This window comes from Copadichromis virginalis, linkage group LG9, assembly GCF_057382275.1.
Source record: "Copadichromis virginalis isolate Kocher_CV1m ecotype Utaka linkage group LG9, C_Virginalis_male_GT1.1, whole genome shotgun sequence".
Classification (NCBI taxonomy): Eukaryota; Metazoa; Chordata; class Actinopteri; order Cichliformes; family Cichlidae; genus Copadichromis; species Copadichromis virginalis.
In genome coordinates, this window is record NC_140626.1 from 18,153,738 (window position 1) to 18,171,847 (window position 18,110).

The following is an 18,110-nucleotide window of genomic DNA, read 5'->3' on the forward strand; positions in this document are numbered from 1 at the left end:
TTTAAAAGTAATTAATTACTTAGTTACTTAGTTACTTTTTAAAAACACAATTTACAACCTGAAAAGGTGATATAGCCCAATTCTACTTTTTCTGCATAATCCATCATACAAAATGTAATCAAATGGAAAAGTCCCTTTTTAAAACTTATTTTATTCGTTTTAATCTTTTAACTTTATGCATCAAGCAAAAATTTAATTATATGCAACATTCTCTGACTGGAAGAAATTTGTTTAATATTTAAACCTATTTTCTGCACACTCCAGCACATAAAATAATTTTTTTTTTGTGTTTACACTCACTCTTTCAAATAGATGCAAGTAAAACACAGCAGAAAATAAATAAAGTCAAAGACTAGCGGTCCTTTTGCTCTATTTTCACCTGTAAAGCAGGAGTTGGGTAGGTGGAGGTTTACCCTGGTGCAGGTGTGCCGCAGCGGTCAGTGGAAGACTCCGCGAGTTTCTCTGTGAATTTCCCATTACGTTGTAGCGCACTTGGTGCTTGCTTGGAAGTTACGGGGTTTTTTTCGCTGTAAAAAGAAGTTTTCTTCCCACGCACAACGGACACTAATGTTTTTGTCACTTTTTATGGAATCAAACTCAAAGTAAGGTCAGTACTTCCACGCTTTAAATGCTGCATGCTCATACTCTCTCCTGCACTCGATATATTGTCCGTTGTTGATCTGCACACAGCTGTAGTCACGAACGTTGCACTTGCTTACGTCACTGTCATGAGACATTCTCGCAAAAAATCACGGTTTTAGTAACGCAGTAACGCAGCGTTCCTACGGGAAAGTAACGGTAATCTAATTACCGTTTTTGGAATAGTAATCCCTTACTTTACTCGTTACTTGAAAAAAGTAATCGGATTACAGTAACGCGAACGCGTTACTGCCAATCTCTGATGGTGACACATGTTAACTTCTTTTTATTCATGAATATAAATGCATTCTTCTTTTCAGGCTGATGGTGCCTGTCTGTAATATGTCGTTCTATTAGGGTCATTAATTAGGTTAAACATTATAATATTATGATTTTAACAATTTACACAGAAGCAGCTCCAAAGTAAGCTGTTCTTTAGGTGGAGAGATGGGATGAGTTACATACTCAAGGTCAGAGATGAGTTACTAAACCATATGGACCATATGATGGTGGGTGCATAACATAGAATCTTTGGATAAAACTTAACAGAAGTGGAGCCAGTGGGCTCCCTGCTCATTTGTAAGGATATTCTGTAAAGCAGATGGGGGTGGAGATGTGATATTGAGGTCCCACCTCCTCCTTCATGTTTAATAGCAATCTCACTGGGCAATCAAACTGGGCAAAATGTGAGGTACACCCTGAACAGCTCACCACTGTTGCAGGGCAAACACAGAGACATAGATGCCCATTCACATTCACATCTAGGGATATTTAACCCAGCATGCCTGTCTTTGGACTGTGAGACGAGGCTGCAGAACCCATGCAGGCACAAGTCCACACAGCTGGCTGGTGAATTTGAACACAGGGCCCTCCTATTGTGAACAAACAGTGCTCCCACTGTCCTACTGTTGTGTCATCTTTATGACATGCTGCAAAAATTGATTATTGACTACCCGACAAACAAGCTGCAGCATGTCAGACTGCGCAGAGCTGCACAGGGGGTTGTGCTGTCTCCATTCCTCCATTCCTGCTCACCATGCCACATATAGAAATAATCTGATTTTACAGTGGTTGAATGGGCAGTAGGAGTACAAAACACTAGTGGATTTGTGGAGTGGTGTGAGAGGAATCTGCTTCTGAACCTGAATAAGACCAGAGAAATGGTGATCAACTTCAGAAGGAAAAAGACAGCTACAGTCTGTGTCTGTCCTAGGATGGGATGTTTATGTGGTAGAGGGGTACGTGTACCTGGCTGTCCATTTCAACAGTAGGCTGTAGCATAAAAGTGCAAGAGCAAGAGCTCTGTTTTCTAAGGAAGCTGATCCTTCAATGTGTGCAGCAAAATGAAGTAGTGCACTTAGCTGTGGTCTGCAGGGAGAGCAGCATTTTAGCTAGCAGCTTGAAATCTGAAAAAAGAAAGCGACTGGAGGACTTCTTTAAGTTGGTGAGTAGTTCCAGGTGTCTAATACCTGGGACTCTGGAGAAGCCTCTTGGATGCCAAGTGAAATGTATTCACAAACTTAAAGAAGTCCAGTTGCCTTCTTTTTTCCTGGATGACTGAGAACCTACACAGACATCAGAGCGATTAACACCACCAGGCTGAATAAGCGTATTTGGAAGGCTGTTTCTGTGACTGGCTGAAAATTGGACATTTTTACAGCTGTGGAAGAAAGGTCACTGAACAAACTGTAATCCATCATGGATAATCCTGCATTATTTACTGCAGGCAGCAGAGGACACATTGATTCAGCTGTACTGCTAAAAGGACAGATAGTTTTCTTTGTGTTAGTTTGTGATATAAACACAGATCTCAAAATTTGTTATTAGGATCTCATAACCTATAAAGATTTGTACCTAGTAGTTTATATGTGCTGATGAAATTAATAAAACCATCTCTGAGGTTCAGAGTTTAGGCTAAAATCTTCTACACTTCAACCAGAAATCGGTGAAGGATTTAACAGAGTAATGCAAAATCAGTTTGCAACAAACTTAAAAAGGCAAAATGTGTTTAAGCTGTCAGTGGTAACCCCAACACTAACTTTAGAGAACATCAAAAAGTACCAAACATATAGCTTTTGAAGCATGTCAGAATGGGCATTTTTGTGTCTTCTGTATAGCATTAGTGTTGGGTTTAGGGTCATAATCTGTGATGATTGAAGGAAAAATGGGAAATATTTACAATAATAATCTGAAAATGTCTTTCACAAATATAAAACTAAGTGAAGATCATGTTGAGTGATTGAGCCTAACCCGTCAAATAGTTGAAATAAATTCATTTGAAAAAAGCAGCACGGTGGCACGGTGGTTAGCACTGTTGCCTCACAGCAAGAAGGTCCTGAGTTCAATTCCACCATCAGGACGGGTCTTTCTGTGTGGAGTTTGCATGTTCTCCCCGTGTTTGCGTGGGTTCTCTCCGGGTACTCCGGCTTCCTCCCACCGTCCAAAGACATGCAGCTTGTGGGGATAGGTTAATTGGATAATACAAATTGCCACTAGGTGTGAATGGTTGTCTGTCCTTGTGTGTTGGCCCTGCGACAGACTGGCGATCTGTCCAGGGTGTACCCTGCCTCTCGCCCTATGACAGCTGGGATAGGCTCCAGCGCCCCCCGCAACCCTGAAAAGGATAAGCGGAAGCGAATGGATGGATGAAAAAATTATATAAGTTAATTGATAAAACTATTTCCAAATCACTGCTGTAAATATTCTGCTTGTCTGTTTATACACAAACAATGGCCCCCTTGTTCTCTTTCTGCATGGATGCCTGTTTGTCATTGCCTTCGTTGTGATGTATGTCCTTCATGTTAATCTGTGACAGCTACATGCACAGTGAGTCTAAGAATTAGGGTTGCCTCAGTCTTCGGCTGTGCATCATATGTCTTCACATTAACTGTGGGAACTGTTCGTTTCTATTAGCCCTGTGGGTGTTGTCTGTGTTGATGTTGTTTGCACAAGAATTTAATTTGCCACACCATTTGCTGGTTCATGTACCGTGCTTCTCTGGGTCTTTTCCATGCCTGCAAGCATAAGGAACTTTTTTTTACTAGTTGTTTGGAGCAGAGACTCAATTTAAGTGTAACTGTATGCAATAATCACTAGTTCAAATATTATCTGTATTGCAGTGTTACCTGTGAGTAAGCGAAGAAGAAAATAGTTACACACCTTCACTGAAGTCTCAATAATGCAACTTTTTTGGTTGTATTAACATTAAAAGCATGACCCCATACTAAATGCAAACACGTCACATTGTAACTTTTCAAAGTCAGTCTTCTTCTGCATCGCTAACGTGGAGGCTGGTAATCTCTGGAGGTCACCATCAGTTGGCTTCCTTTTATCCATACTGAGATATTTCAACCCATCAGATGGATTGTCCCAAAAATATGTTGCAAATGTGCATGTTTGTTGTCCAAAGAGGATTAAACCTTATTACATTAACCATATCAGATTTCAAAGCATCATTTAAATTCACATTCTATTGTAAACTGTGATTAAATTCCTTAAGATATGGAGACAAGGAGTGGAGCAGTTGGTACAGATAAAGAAAGTGATGCTGCAGACTCGGTTACTTTATCAGTGACGCCATCTGAATTAATTAAGCAGAGGAAGACGGGCCAGATGTAGTGAGAAGTCTCTTAGCATACTGCATCCTGTCAGTGATGGCAGGTACATTGATGGATGTAGGTGTAGAGAACAAGGACCCCCCCCCCCAAAAAAAAAAAAACAAGCAGAGAGTATAGCTGAGCAGGAAGATGACTATTGAGATTGACAGCTGCGATATTTTTTTAATGTCGTTTTGGCAGTTACTGTATACACTCTGTTTTTTTTAATGCCCTTCACAGTTTCCTGTGGTCGACACCAAGTCAAACCTGGATCATCTTACATAAACAGTTTTTTTTTGGTAATGATTAAGATTTTTTAGAAAACTGTGTCTGGTTTTATTCATATTAAACAAGTGTGTTAAACAAACAAGCAAACAAACAAAAAAAAGATATAGTCATAGACAGATGGTTTCTTCTGTCTTCATTCTTGTTTCTGATGATTTCTGAGTCTCAGTTAATGTTCTCTGTGTTGTTGTGCTGGTGCTTACTTTCTACATCTATGGTTCTTAGGCTACGTCCACACGTACACGGGTATTCTTGAAAACTGAGATTTTTCATTTTCGTTTTAAAAAAGAATCCCGTCCACACGTAAACGCAGAAATGAAGAAAAACGCTGCTAGGAACATGCCAAAGCAACAGGTGGAGATATATTCCTAACCGTGCAGAAATGTTGGCCAATCAGAAGTCTAGAAGCCTCGGTGGGAAAAAGTAAACAAAGATGGGGCATAGAAGCAGAACCGAGTCGTATGTGTGGAGGGACAGTAACTGTGTGTGTATATGTAAGCATTTAAACACTGCAGAGAGTACAATTAACAGTAACAGTATTGTAGAAATTCATTTCACTGAAACAATAACGTGGCGCACACCTTTGACGCTGCGTTTTCACCATTTTTCTCGTCCACACGTAAATGCAAAAACTGAGTTTTTGAAAGTCTCCACCCTGGCAGGCGTTTTTAGAAATCTCCATTTTCAGTGACCGAAAACGTCGTTTACGTGTGGACGAAAGATGCAAACGCAGAGAAAAATCTGCGTTTTCAAAAATACCCGGGTATGTGTGGACGTAGCTTTAGTCTTCAGTCACACAGGTCTAGAGATATAAAATGTAGATTCAGCAGCAAGTTGGTGAATGTCTGCTGACTATTTCCAGGTAAAATCAGCTGGAAAAAGGCTGCTGCACTGAAAACACGTGAGGAAAGTGTGATGCTAACTGGAAACTTTACCCTTCAAAGTAAAAGTTGGGCTTTTTGAAACATGTTGGTTTGTCTCCAGTTCTGGTATCTGTTGCACTTCATGGTTTCATCTTTATCCACTGCCAAAGCAATTGCAAGGATGCTTGTGGTGTAGCACTACACACCTCTCCACAACCAACTTCACCTAGCCCCAAATACACGTTTCCCCTGTGATCAGTGGTTGCCAGAAGGTTGCCAACTGGTCTCTGGACAGAATTTTACATTGCAAAATATTTTATTATTGTGTCTATTTGACATATATTCTGTTGAGGTTTTGTTTTCTTGTCTTTTCATTTTAATCTATTTTTATTATTATTATATGGTCAAAGTAGGTTTCCCAGCATTCCTGTTATATCTGTGCCTGACTCACTCTGTGTTTATGCATTGGTCCTTTTTGTTTCCTTGTCTCATACTTCTTGTTTGTGACCATGTTTCCCTTGTTTACTTCCTGTTTTACTATGAAGTGTGTTTACCTGTTTGTTAATTATATTCATCTGTGACCCTCTCCTTCCTGTTTCTCATTACCAGTTAGTCTCTGTGTGTATAAAGACCCGTGTTTCCTCTCTGTCCTTGTCAAGTCGTCTGGTAATGTTTCTTTGTTAATTTCTTCAGGGATGCTTCCTTGTGCTTTGATTTCCACTTTCTTTACATTTTTGCACTCCATATTTTTCCTATTTGCATCTGCCATTAAAGGCTCATCTGTAGAGTTGGATTTCTTGTAAGATTACAACAGATCATCTTCATTCATGATCTCAGATCATTATTGTAAAGCAGAATTGGTCTACAAATGTGCACTCCTAACATGGTTCAGATTAAGCATAAGTAGCCAAAGTTTTATATAATTAAGTCAGTATATGTACATGTGTACATGTACGAGTGATCCAGACACTAGCATTCAGGGAGTTTTTATTCTTGGCTCTATATTCAATCATCTCAGTCAAAGTCACCTGCTAGGCCACCGGCATCCAATCAGAAAAATGTTGGCTTTAAGGGAGAGCGCCTAAAATGACCCAGAAGTTGGTGTCTCAGGACTTGGTGCAGAGCAAACGAGGAGTGTAAATACTGGACTTTTATTCACTGGAGACACATGTAGGTTGAGAATTGTTAGGTAACTTGATAAATATGTCAGCTATATTATACAGCCAAACAATCACTGCAGTGGTAGAGAAAGTGTGCTAATAAATCCTTCCTGTCACTCTGTAATAAAAAGCTAAATGGATGCAATCAGTGGGAATTTTCTTTTATACTGAACAGTCAGTGACATTTTCATTTCGCTTAACCACATCAGATCTGCTGGTTTTGCTGGTCAATAAAAGAACAATATGCAGTTTGTTTTCACAGAAAGATACTGAGGAAAGTTTGAGAAAGATTGTTTCTTTCTGTCCACTAAATTAAGCCATGATTCTACAGAGTAAGCCCCTAAGGCAGGAAGATAGCTCTTTGTTTCATGTATTAGTTCTGCGACTTAGAAATCTTTCATTCACGGCTGGTGGCGATCATTCTAATTACCAAGTTGATAAGTGATTTATTAAAACAAACTTGTTGCCAGAATCTTAAAACAAGAGTTGAACTGATAGTCCCTCTGGTTAATGAGCTGATAAGGATCCTAATCCTTATCAGTGCTAAAAGACTGTGCTGCGGACCTGGCGGACGTCTTCACCTCTATATATAACACCTCGTTGTCCTGTTCACTGGTACCATCCTGTTTCAAAGCAGCAACCATCGTTCCCATCCCAAAACAGTCAAATGTCACATGTCTGAACGATTTCAGACCTGTGGCACTCACCCCCATTCCCGCCAAATGCCTGGAGAGACTGGTCATTAAACACATCAGAGCTGCTTTTCCACCATCCCTGGACTCGCACCAGTTTGCATACAGGGAGAACCGGTCAACCGAGGATGCGATCGCCACAGTGCTGCACACATTACTGAAGCACTTGGAACACAGGAACACCTATGCACGGCTCCTCTTTGTAGACTACAGCTCGGCTTTTAATACCATCCGGCCATACAAACTCCGTCCCAAACTCCACCAACTGGGACTTAACTCCTCTCTGTGCAACTGGATTGTGGACTTCCTCACTAACCGTAGACAGAGTGTCAGAGTGGGTAAGAACACCTCTTCCACCCTTGTGGTCAACACCGGTGCCCCTCAGGGGTGTGTTCTGAGCCCTCTGCTATACACTCTCTTCACCCATGACTGTATTTCCTCCTGCGCGTCCAATCTCATTGTTAAGTTTGCAGATGACACTACAGTGCTCGGACTTATATCCAACAATGATGAGACAAACTATAGGACAGAGGTGCAACAACTAGAGTCATGGTGCCACGACAATAACTTGGTCTTAAACATCAAAAAGACCAAGGAGATCATTGTAGATTTCCGGAAGAGGGGTCATAACAACCATCTGCCTCTCTTCATTGGCAGTGAGGCGGTGGAGAGGGTGAGCAGTTTTAAATTCTTGGGGGTAACTGTGACCGAGGACCTGTCCTGGGGCAACCATATCACCTCAGTTGTACGGAAGGCCCAACAGCGCCTCTACTACCTGAGGAGACTGCGGAGCGCACACATTCCCAGATCTCTGATGTTGAACTTCTACAACTGTGCCATCAGCAGCGTTCTGACGTATGGATTTCTAGTGTGGTTCCCCAGCTGCACCAAGGCCGATCAGCAAGCACTCCAGCGGGTGGTGAAAGAAGCTGGCAGAATTATTGGAACAAGTCTGCCAGAGATCAGTAATATCTTCCCCACTCGCTGTCTGAGGAGGGTGCACAGTATCCTGCGGGACCAACATCACCCTGCGCGCCACCTTTTCCATCTGCTGCCCTCAGGGAGAAGGTACAGGTCTATACAGGCCAGAACATCCAGACTGGCCAACAGCCTGTATCCACAGGCTGTGAGGCTCCTGAACTCTCTGCCCCCCTCTCACGGACAATAACCATATCCAACTTCTTAATAGCAATGAACTGGTCTGCATTGGTGCATCATATCTTTATTCTCTTCCCCCTCCTGCCCCCCCCCCCCCTCTTTCTTAAATAGATAACTATCATATCTCACAGTACAATAATATTGAATGGGTTGCATTGTTGTATTTTGTCATGTTTCTCAGGTCTTTGTCTGAATTTCTACGAACATTATTGCTAAGGATTGTCTTATTGCATTGGAGTCACACTGGGTTAAATATGTACACTTGGGTTTTAAGGGGTATTTATTATTTTCTTCTTTTTTTTTGGGTTGTATGGAAGCCCCAAACGCAATTTCATTGTTCTTGACAATGACAATAAATAAATAAATAAATACTAAAATACTAAAAATACTTTCTCAGCTTTGTTGTGATGTGGTGATTTTATAATCGAATGTTGCGTGAGGATCGCTGGCAAGTTTTCTAATTAACCGCAGCAAAATGCAGCTTCCCGTGGAGACAGACAAGAGAAAATGCTCACGGTGAGGAAGATTGGCATCAGCTGGGGAATGCGTTTAGCTTTGCTTTGCTGCCTTGTATGTGTGCTGATGTTTGTCGTCTCACAGCGGCGTAGGCGTAAGGTTACCTGGGGTTAAGATAATCCCTTGCTTACACAGCATGTATTTTTCACACTTGCAGGACAAACAAATAAAGCCATCCCCTTAGTTTTGCGATTGAATCTCTTGAGTGTGTTTGTTCAAGCCACATACCAAGCAGAAGAAACTGAAACTGAAGAGGGAGAAGAGTTCCTTCAGGCTTCTGCATCTTTGCTAGCAATGTGAGTTTTGCTTGCTTTACTCCACATTTGTAATCCTTTACAGTTTTATTGAAACCTCGGAGCCCGTAATTTAAAACAATTTAGCATTAGCATTAGCATTATGTGACGGGTATGACCGCAGCGAGGTGTGACCTGTGTATCCGATGTCACTGGTATGATGTTACGCAGCCTTTGCAGATGGCAGCGCGTTGTTACGTGAGGGGTGTATACTGAGCTCTCTCCTATCCTCACTCTACACCTACGACTGCACGGCCACTAGTATCTCTTATTTTATTGTGAAGGAGGATCTCAGTGCCTTTAAACTTTATTGCTAAGAGAACCATCTCACCCTCAATGTCACAAAAACAGAAGAGATGATAGTGGCTGCATGACTCCGCGGCTGCTGGGCGAGCCCTCATCTGGGACTCTCCTCAGCTCTTACTGGAACAGTGGCGCGGCTGCCCCTCTGTTGGTCTTCCATGGTCTCTTGTGTTCTGGGGGCCTCTGGATGTCTGGAGTTTTGATCTCCTCCATACCCGCTTCACACCCTGGAAGACGGGGCTGTGGCCCCCCCACACTCCCTAGCAGATCATTACATGGAGAAACCTTTGGAATGCAAGCATGCTGATCCACACAGGTATGCACACATGGGTATTCACAGACGCGGACTAAAGCTTTCTTGGCTGCTGCCTCAAAGCACACTGTGCGCTGTCTATCTTGCGTGCTGCACAATATCGTTTATTATTTAGTAAATATTGATATCTATGACTAGCTAGTTTATTGTGATGGTGCTTTGTTTTCTCTATTATTATGTTGCTCTTTGTTGTTTGCTGTCTCCTCTGTTTGTTTTTTTTTTGGTTTTTTTTGTTTTTTTCTCCATACAGGTGACCCAGGAGTTCTTTTTTTTTTCTCTCTCTCTTCCCCCCCCTTCTCACCGTCTCTTCTCCCCTTTGGTTTTCTTTCTTCCTCTCCCCCTCTTTCTCTCATTCATTCCCCCTGTCCTATTTATTAAAAAAAAAAAAAAAAAAAATGACAAAGGATGAACTGAAGCTCTGCCATCACGTAATGTCGCATACTGCTGTTTCTGATGTCATTTAGAAAAAAAAAAAAAAAAAAAAAAGAGATGATAGTGGACTTCTAATGATAATAATGGATTGGATTTATATTCAAGGCACCCAAAGCACTTTACAGTGAGCGAATGAATATTCACTCACTGGTGGAGGCAGCTACAGTTGTAGCCACAGCTGCCCTGGGGCAGACTGACAGAAGCGAGGCTGCCATATCTCGCCATCGGCCCCTCTGGCCAGCACCAGTAGGCGGTAGGGTAAAGTGTCTTGCCCAAGGACACAACGACCAGGACAGAGAGCCCGGGGATCGAACCGGCGACCTTCCAGTTACAGATGCGCTTCTCAACCCCATGAGCCACAGTCACCCATGACCTTCTAGAGGTGTAGTAAAGCACATACCCGATCACCATCAACAGCGCTGCTGTGGAAAGATTGAACAGCTTCCGTTTCCTAGCTGTACATCTGGCAGAGGATCTCACATGGTCAGTTCACACGAACAACATACCCCTTCATAGACAGCGCAGTTTGACAGGTGTGACAAACCGCGCTACCCATGACAGTGTGGTACCCGTGAAACCATGCTGCCCATGAAACCGCGCTGCCCGTGAAACCGCGCTGCCTATGAAAACACACTACCCGTGAAATCATGCTGCCCGTGAAACCGCGCTACCCGTAAAACCGCGCTACCCATAAAACCGCGCTGCCCGTTAAACCGCGCTGCCTATAAAAACACACTACCCATGAAACTGTAATACCCGTTAAACCGAGCTGCCAGTTAAACCGCGCAGGCAGCATGGTGTGACAGGTGTGACGGGCAGTGTGACGGGTGTGACAGCAGCGCGTTTCTAACCTGTGTGACTGATGTGACGTCATACAACCTTCACAGACAGCAGCAAGGTGCAACTGGTGTGATGCATTCAAAGCTCTTTTTTTGGATATTGCCTGCTTTTTATTCTCTTATCTGTCAAGATGATCCAACACTGCTTTAATAATGTTGAAATCTGGGGAGGCAAATTCTGTTGCCAGTTGGTATTGCATGGCAGGCCTTTTCTATGTTCATAATTCTTTCAATTTTCCAGTATCGCCAGTACCACTGGCTGAAATGCAGCCCCTAACCATGACAGAGCTTCCACTCAATTTCTTCAGACTTCTTTAAACTCTCTCCACACCATGTTGAGAGATGTCAAGTGGACAATAACCAATAGTTCTTTGGGAATCACCTTGTTGGTGCAGAAATACCGTTTAATGCCAGTCAAACTGTATTATCTGTGGCATTTTTCACAGATTAAGCTACATAATTATATGAATAAATGTGTTTTTTTTAAAGACAAACTGCTAACAAAGTGGCTAAAGATGCGGTTTAAAGCTGGTTAATTTTGCCACTAATTAAAGAACAAAAACCATCATTCTCCCTTCATAGTCTTAATGTGCCTGATAATATGTAATAAAAATAGTTTAATCCCCAAGTAGCTAAATTAAGTGAAATTAATCAGAAAGTGTTCCCCATTCTAAAACAATCTCATAACTAAACCGCTCTTGGTTTAACAAACACAGCATCCTGGTTCTGTAAACACTTCGCTCTTTTCTATTGCAGCACACAACACTGACAGCTGATATGTTAAACCTTGAAAAAAAATGAGAATCTACTGAAATGCACTACTCCCATTCACTGGCAGAAAAACAAAGTCAGCAAAGTATCTGTTTTATTGATGGGGCCCGTCAGAGATTTCAAACATATTTATTAAAATGTTTCTGTTTCTTAGCCTTAAAGCTTCTTTAAGAATACGTGTACTGCAAGAACCTGGTGTATAATTTTCAGCTGACGGAGCTTTTGTGTGTGAAGTACCACAAAGACTTGTCATCAAATCTTTATGCATTAATTATCATAATGATATATATCAATATATTGTTTTAAATGTACTTGTTGTTTTCTGCCTATATAGATTTTATTCTATTATTAGGTTACTTTTGGTTGATTGCTGATGCACAGGTTTATAAACTGATACTACAGGTGCTACTACTAAAAATGACTCCGAATCTCAGTCTGCAAACATGCAAAGGCAAGCACAATTATTTTAGCTTGAAAAAAAAACCCCATGACGATCATCTTGGATCAAATTTTGATTGACATCCTATGAGAATAAAGTTATATTGCACCTCAAATCAAACAAAAACAAAAAGCACAATGTGACACATGACTGACGAGAGGAAGGCGATGAAATGCATCTCCACAGACTAGCTGGAGGCCTCCAGCAGAAGGCAAGAATTGGCTATTGAGTGCAAATAAAGCTATTGGATTCCAGTTTTTTCTCTTATTCAGAATGAAGAGACAAGAAAAAGAGTAGTAGGTACCCATGATTACCAGTCAGGACTGAAAAAGAAAGTAGAAAGGAGGCTTTAAAATAAGCTAAAATGACAAACATAGCGATGAAAGAGTAGAGTGTACGTACTGGCACTGAATGTAAACAAATGACCAAAAGAGAAGATCCCTCCAGTAATAGCAGGTTATAGGAGTGGTTTGGTAGCAGCATTGAAAAACACCTCAGCAGAAGCTTTGCAGATAGAGCAGGTAGAGCTGTTTTGCAAGTCATTCACTGTTAAGGTGAGCAACTCAGACTCAGTCTGCAAAACTGTAATTGACATGGGATGCGACAGCTTTCTCCCCAGTGAGTGGAAAAAGCAACATTACTGTTGCCTCCTGTGGAACTCTGTGCCCTTGTCCCTGACCTTTTAGAGCTTCTTTGCAACCTTGATGACTTTAAACAGAGTGACAGCCTCGAGTAACCTCACCACTCTTAGACTGAAAATGAAAGGAAGTTCAAACCATTGGCTTGCTTTATGTGTAACAGTCTTACTAATATGGTTAAATTTAATACTTTGGAACTGGTGAAACAGACAGGAAATTTCACCGTGGGTTGTCTTTTCGAGGAGATTCTGTATAACTACCATTAGGACTTTAAAAGGAGCTTTCTTAATGTAACCCTCAGCTTATGAGATGTATTAAACAGTTGCCAAAGTTTGATGTGATGCGAAATAATTTTGATAAAATTTAATAGTCATACACTTTAAATGGTGGCTGCACCATTTAATATATTTTTGTCTTTCTAAAAGGGGGAACAAGTCTGCACACTATTTCAATTCAATTCATTTATTTGTCTCCAATTCTTTAGCAAAAAATTGAGCTAATGTTTTAAGAATTAAACTATTAAATTAAAGCATTTAGGTCAGAACACAAAGCCTAAGCTTTTGGCTGACCTTATTTTTTGCGAGTTTATCCATCTCTGCTTAAACCTGTTTAAACCATCTTTAATCTATGTTTAATTTAAGCATCCACCAATGCAATTAGAGCAAATAATTTAAATCTAATACCTCCCCTTGAAGTTGACCCCTTTAAGTTGGAATTTTTGTAATAATTTATATTACCAAAATAGGACTAAATGTGAGGTCAGAATATTCAATAGCACTGAGTATTTCTCGCTTTTAAATGTTTCACATCATCAAACAAAGTTTGATGTTAGACAATGGTGACCCGAGTAAATGCAAAATGCAGTTAAATGAGCAACAGAATAACATCTACAGAACTGCAGGCATTAGCTGCCTTGGTTAAGGTCAGAGTTCATGATTCAACAATAAGAAAGAGATCCAAGGTGAAAGCCACCGTTAACCAAGATGAACAGAAAGACTCACAGAAAATATCCTGTGGACTGATGAGAAAAAGTCTAATCTGTTACAGAAATTAAGCCTTCCAAAAAAATCTAACTAACAGCATTTCATAAAAAGAAAATCATACCAAACATGGTGGTGGTAGTGTGATAGTCTGGGGCTGGATAATGTCTGGTTTATGTCCTGAGGCTCGATGGTGCTTGGGTTCGGCAGCAGGACAAAAAAACAAAATGAAAGTTTTGGGGTACATTAGTCAAAAAACTCATTGTCAGTTAATTCAAATTCCTTGATTGCAGTTCTTGTTGCCAAGGGTAGCAGAGCCAGTCATTAGGGTTAAGGGGCAATTACTTTTCCACACAGCACCAGGTAGGTTTGGATGGCTTTTTTCCCCCTTAATAAATGAAATCATCATTTTAAAACTTTATTTTGGATTTACCCAGGTTATCTTTGTCTAATATTAAATTTTGCTTGATTATCTGAAATATAAAAACTAAGAAGAATGCTTTTTCACAGAGCTGTACATTTTGCCTCTAGACAGTTTTATTTATCTGGTAATCTGACTACTCCACTCCTTTCTGCATCTGTCCCTCTGGTTTACACAAAGCTTTCTTAATAATACTTTTTTCTATCCCCGTGCTGTCATCTCTTGGGTGATTTTATAAAAATGAAGTTGATGTCCATAAAAACTGATCTATTTGATTAGGAAATGATGAGAACATTGTGCTGCCTAGAGTTGCAGTTTTATGGGCTGGCAAGAACTTTTCATCTCCTCCTTGTGAAGAGTTGCAGACTTAAGATTCAGGATGCAGACTGAACCTTCTGCTCTGCATACAACTGTACACATTTAATCTCATTCATCCTTCAGCTCCTTCAGTATATTGGACAGTAAGGTCTGGACTTTCCTTCCATTCAGGAATTACGGATGCATAGACTGCTTGTTGAATTGCTTTTGCCTGGGACAAATGACCAGAAGGGCTGAATTGCAATTTTGCCCTTTGTGCCACAGTACAAACACTTTTTACTTTGAGACTAGTTCAAACTAATATATATTCATAACATTAGACAATATTTATTTACAGAGAAGATCCAGATGTACTCTTCTTTCAACCAGATGAGGTCTGTAGGACATGCTTTAAATCTCTCAGGCATGAAATATGGCAAATGTTTGTTCAGCTTAGTACTGATGAGATTTTGATTCCTGCAGAAACTCATCAGGGAAAGTCTTGAGCTTCTGTCCACTGCTGTGTACAGGAGCCTTTGATGCCCATGTTTTACTTATCATTCTACTTAACATCTATAACTTAGTTCAGATTCATCATTTCCAAAGAAAAGCTAGAGATGCTCACACATTCTGCTTGTATGCAAACTCCAACCGTCAACCCAGCAATGTGATGGAACATGTCCTTGATCGTGTGACACTTTGTGCGCTATGTCTGACCTGATGCTGTCACATGTCCAAACATATCTTAGTTTTTCTAGCACACTCTGCCTTAAAAATGTGCTTCAGGGGGTAAAGGCTTGAAATAATCTTCAAACATCCTCCACGTCCAGCTGACACAGCAGCTGTCACATGGATTGAGAGGCTACAGTTTGCTGAGAGTAATGTGGAAGACGTGATTTTGTTCTCCAAATGTTCATTTTTTTACTTGAAATTTCAACAGTTGACACATAATGGAAACAAGCACAAGTGCCTAAACACAAGTGCATGTTTGTTGTCTGTAATACAAACCAGTGCGTGCCAAGTGCATGTTTAAACCTGGAAGTAGTTGACATGTTGGATGACGTCCATGTTTAAATTAATTACATGCCACAAGAGACCAGTATTTAATGTTTGTCCATTTAACATTTAACAGCACAGACAATGCTTCAGTTCTGATTTAATCCCAGTGACTAAAGCGTTCACCGGCATTAACTGATAACGTCATAAACTCACTAACACAAGAAAGCCATACCTGTGTTTTTTTTTAAAGGTTTCATCAACAAAATAAGTATAAATCTAGATACTGAGAAGAATATGAACACTTAATTATTCATTAGATTAAATAAAATTCTTACTCATCTCCAAGCACTCTCAGTCTGAGGACGTCTTCTTTCTTTTCTTGTGAGTTTGTAAACCCACCTTGAAAATTCAGTTTGATGAAAATTAAATGGGGAAAAAAGACAAAAGTAACTTTTTATGATGTTTTCTCCTTTTTCTTTTCTTACCTGAGTAAAATCGCATCTTCTTTTATGTATGATAGAAATTATTTATTTATGATTTCCAGCGTATTAAATCATACAGATTAGTCTCTGTTGTTGCTAAAAGAATATTGCTTTTACTGCTCTAGGCCTCTGTGGGTCCCGCCAATTGATTGAATTATTTGATGTTCATCGTGCTGCTGTCTGCATTTATGGTCTTAGGTTATTGTGCATCAGGTGTTTTGGTTTTTGAAAACTAATGTTTGCATTCTGGTTTAAGGTGTGTTTTTACATAAGTCAGCTCTGAGTTGTGCTTTTGGAGGGGAGGTATGGCAGCTTTATAACTGGTCAGGGGGGCACAGACATAGGGAATAATAAAGCAGAGATTAATGCCACTGTTGGGGGAGAAAAGTCTACAAGCTGCTGAAATTGCAGCACCACTGTTTTTTTGTCTGTTTTTTTTTTTTTTTTGGCATCATGACAGTAGATCAGTAAAGTGTCTTTTCCTCTTTGTCAGGTCCGCAGCGTGAGTTCAGTGGTGACCCGTCGCAGAGAACAGCGGGTGCTGGTGATGGTTGTCACAATGGTGGTATGCTACCTGGTCTGCTGGCTGCCCTATGGTGTGGCAGCTCTGCTTGCAACCTTCGGCCCGCATGATCTTTTGACACCAGAGGCGACCATCATGCCGTCACTGCTGGCCAAATTGTCCACTGTCATCAATCCCTTTATCTACATATTCATGAACAAACAGGTGGGTTAGTGCTCTTTATTTGTCTTAATGACTTTTTTGCAAACATCACTCTCTCTCAACATCTCTTCAGTTTTATTCTAAAACATGCTTACAGTAGAAAAGGCAGCATCTCTTTTATAACTGTAGATCCATCATAATTCATTTAAGGTTGTCTACATCTTGTTTGGATTAGTTAGTGTTGGAGATATAAGCATACAGTTTATGGTACCTAATTTATGCAGACATAAACGCGGGTAACTACCCAAATGGATGTTGTGTGGCCCTTCCTTCCTACCTATAATTAAACCAAACCGAAAGCAGTTTTTCTGTGACAAAATGAAAAATTAAACATTTGACCCTTTTACAGAGACTCTTTTCACACCTGGAAGCTATATCTAAACTAAATTGTGATTTCACAGCTCTGATTGATGGCACAAATGGTTTAACTGAGTCTACTCTAAGCTCAAAATGACACCTTTTCAATGTTTGCTTGGTTCAACCAACAGCGCAAATTTCTAGATTTATCAAAATTACTGAAAGGCAGACGAGATCGTTTACATTACATTACATTTAAAAGCTGGAACCATAAAATTTAGGTGTTTTCAAAACCAAGAAAGGGGCAAAAAATTTTCTCACAGCACTGGCTTAATGTCATTTACACAGAGTAAAAGAGATGTATACATTTAACATTTAGAGGGTAATAAATTGAGTAAGAACCTTTTTAAACAGTGAGATTGAGTCTTCTTCTAGTCTGTCACATGGTTTGCAAGTTTAATCTGATATAATACTTGATGATGTAATTAACTCCACTCACAATGTCCCTGAGGAGCTTCCCTTAGGTCATTCCAGAAGCAACGTTGGTGAGTAGTAGGGGAAAACATTATCACTAATGGCCAGCCGGTTCCAGAGACAGCTGCACCCTCAAACTCCAACCAGCTGACTTGCATTCACTTAACAATGCACATATACTACCACAATCTGAGGATTTGCAGACATTTTCAATGCATGAGCACTACGCGGCATGAGAACAAGAACAGAGAGGTGCTTTGTTTGACAGGGACAACTTTAAAAATCAATGATATCTTAGAAAGAAACACACAGTGCAAACATAATAAAAGGCATGTAAAGGACACTACATCCTTCTGACCTTCTCCAAAGATCATACCGTTGTTATTCTGAGGCTATTGGTAAATTTATGGGTTTTCATAAAATATGGATGACAATTGGAGGGTGGATGTTTTTTATTGAGATAGCTTAAAGAATGCTTAAAACAGAGAGTTCAGCTTGT

General features: G+C 40.4%; 1 protein-coding gene across 1 annotated transcript in view; it reads left to right on the forward strand.

The window, feature by feature from the left end:
• Positions 1-18,110, forward strand: part of tmtopsb (teleost multiple tissue opsin b) — a 47,134-nt gene that overhangs the window by 15,596 nt on the left and 13,428 nt on the right. The window contains exon 3 of the mRNA XM_085468008.1: positions 16,610-16,843. Coding sequence (XP_085324134.1) covers positions 16,610-16,843 — 234 coding nt within the window. The remainder of the gene's footprint in view (positions 1-16,609; positions 16,844-18,110) is intronic.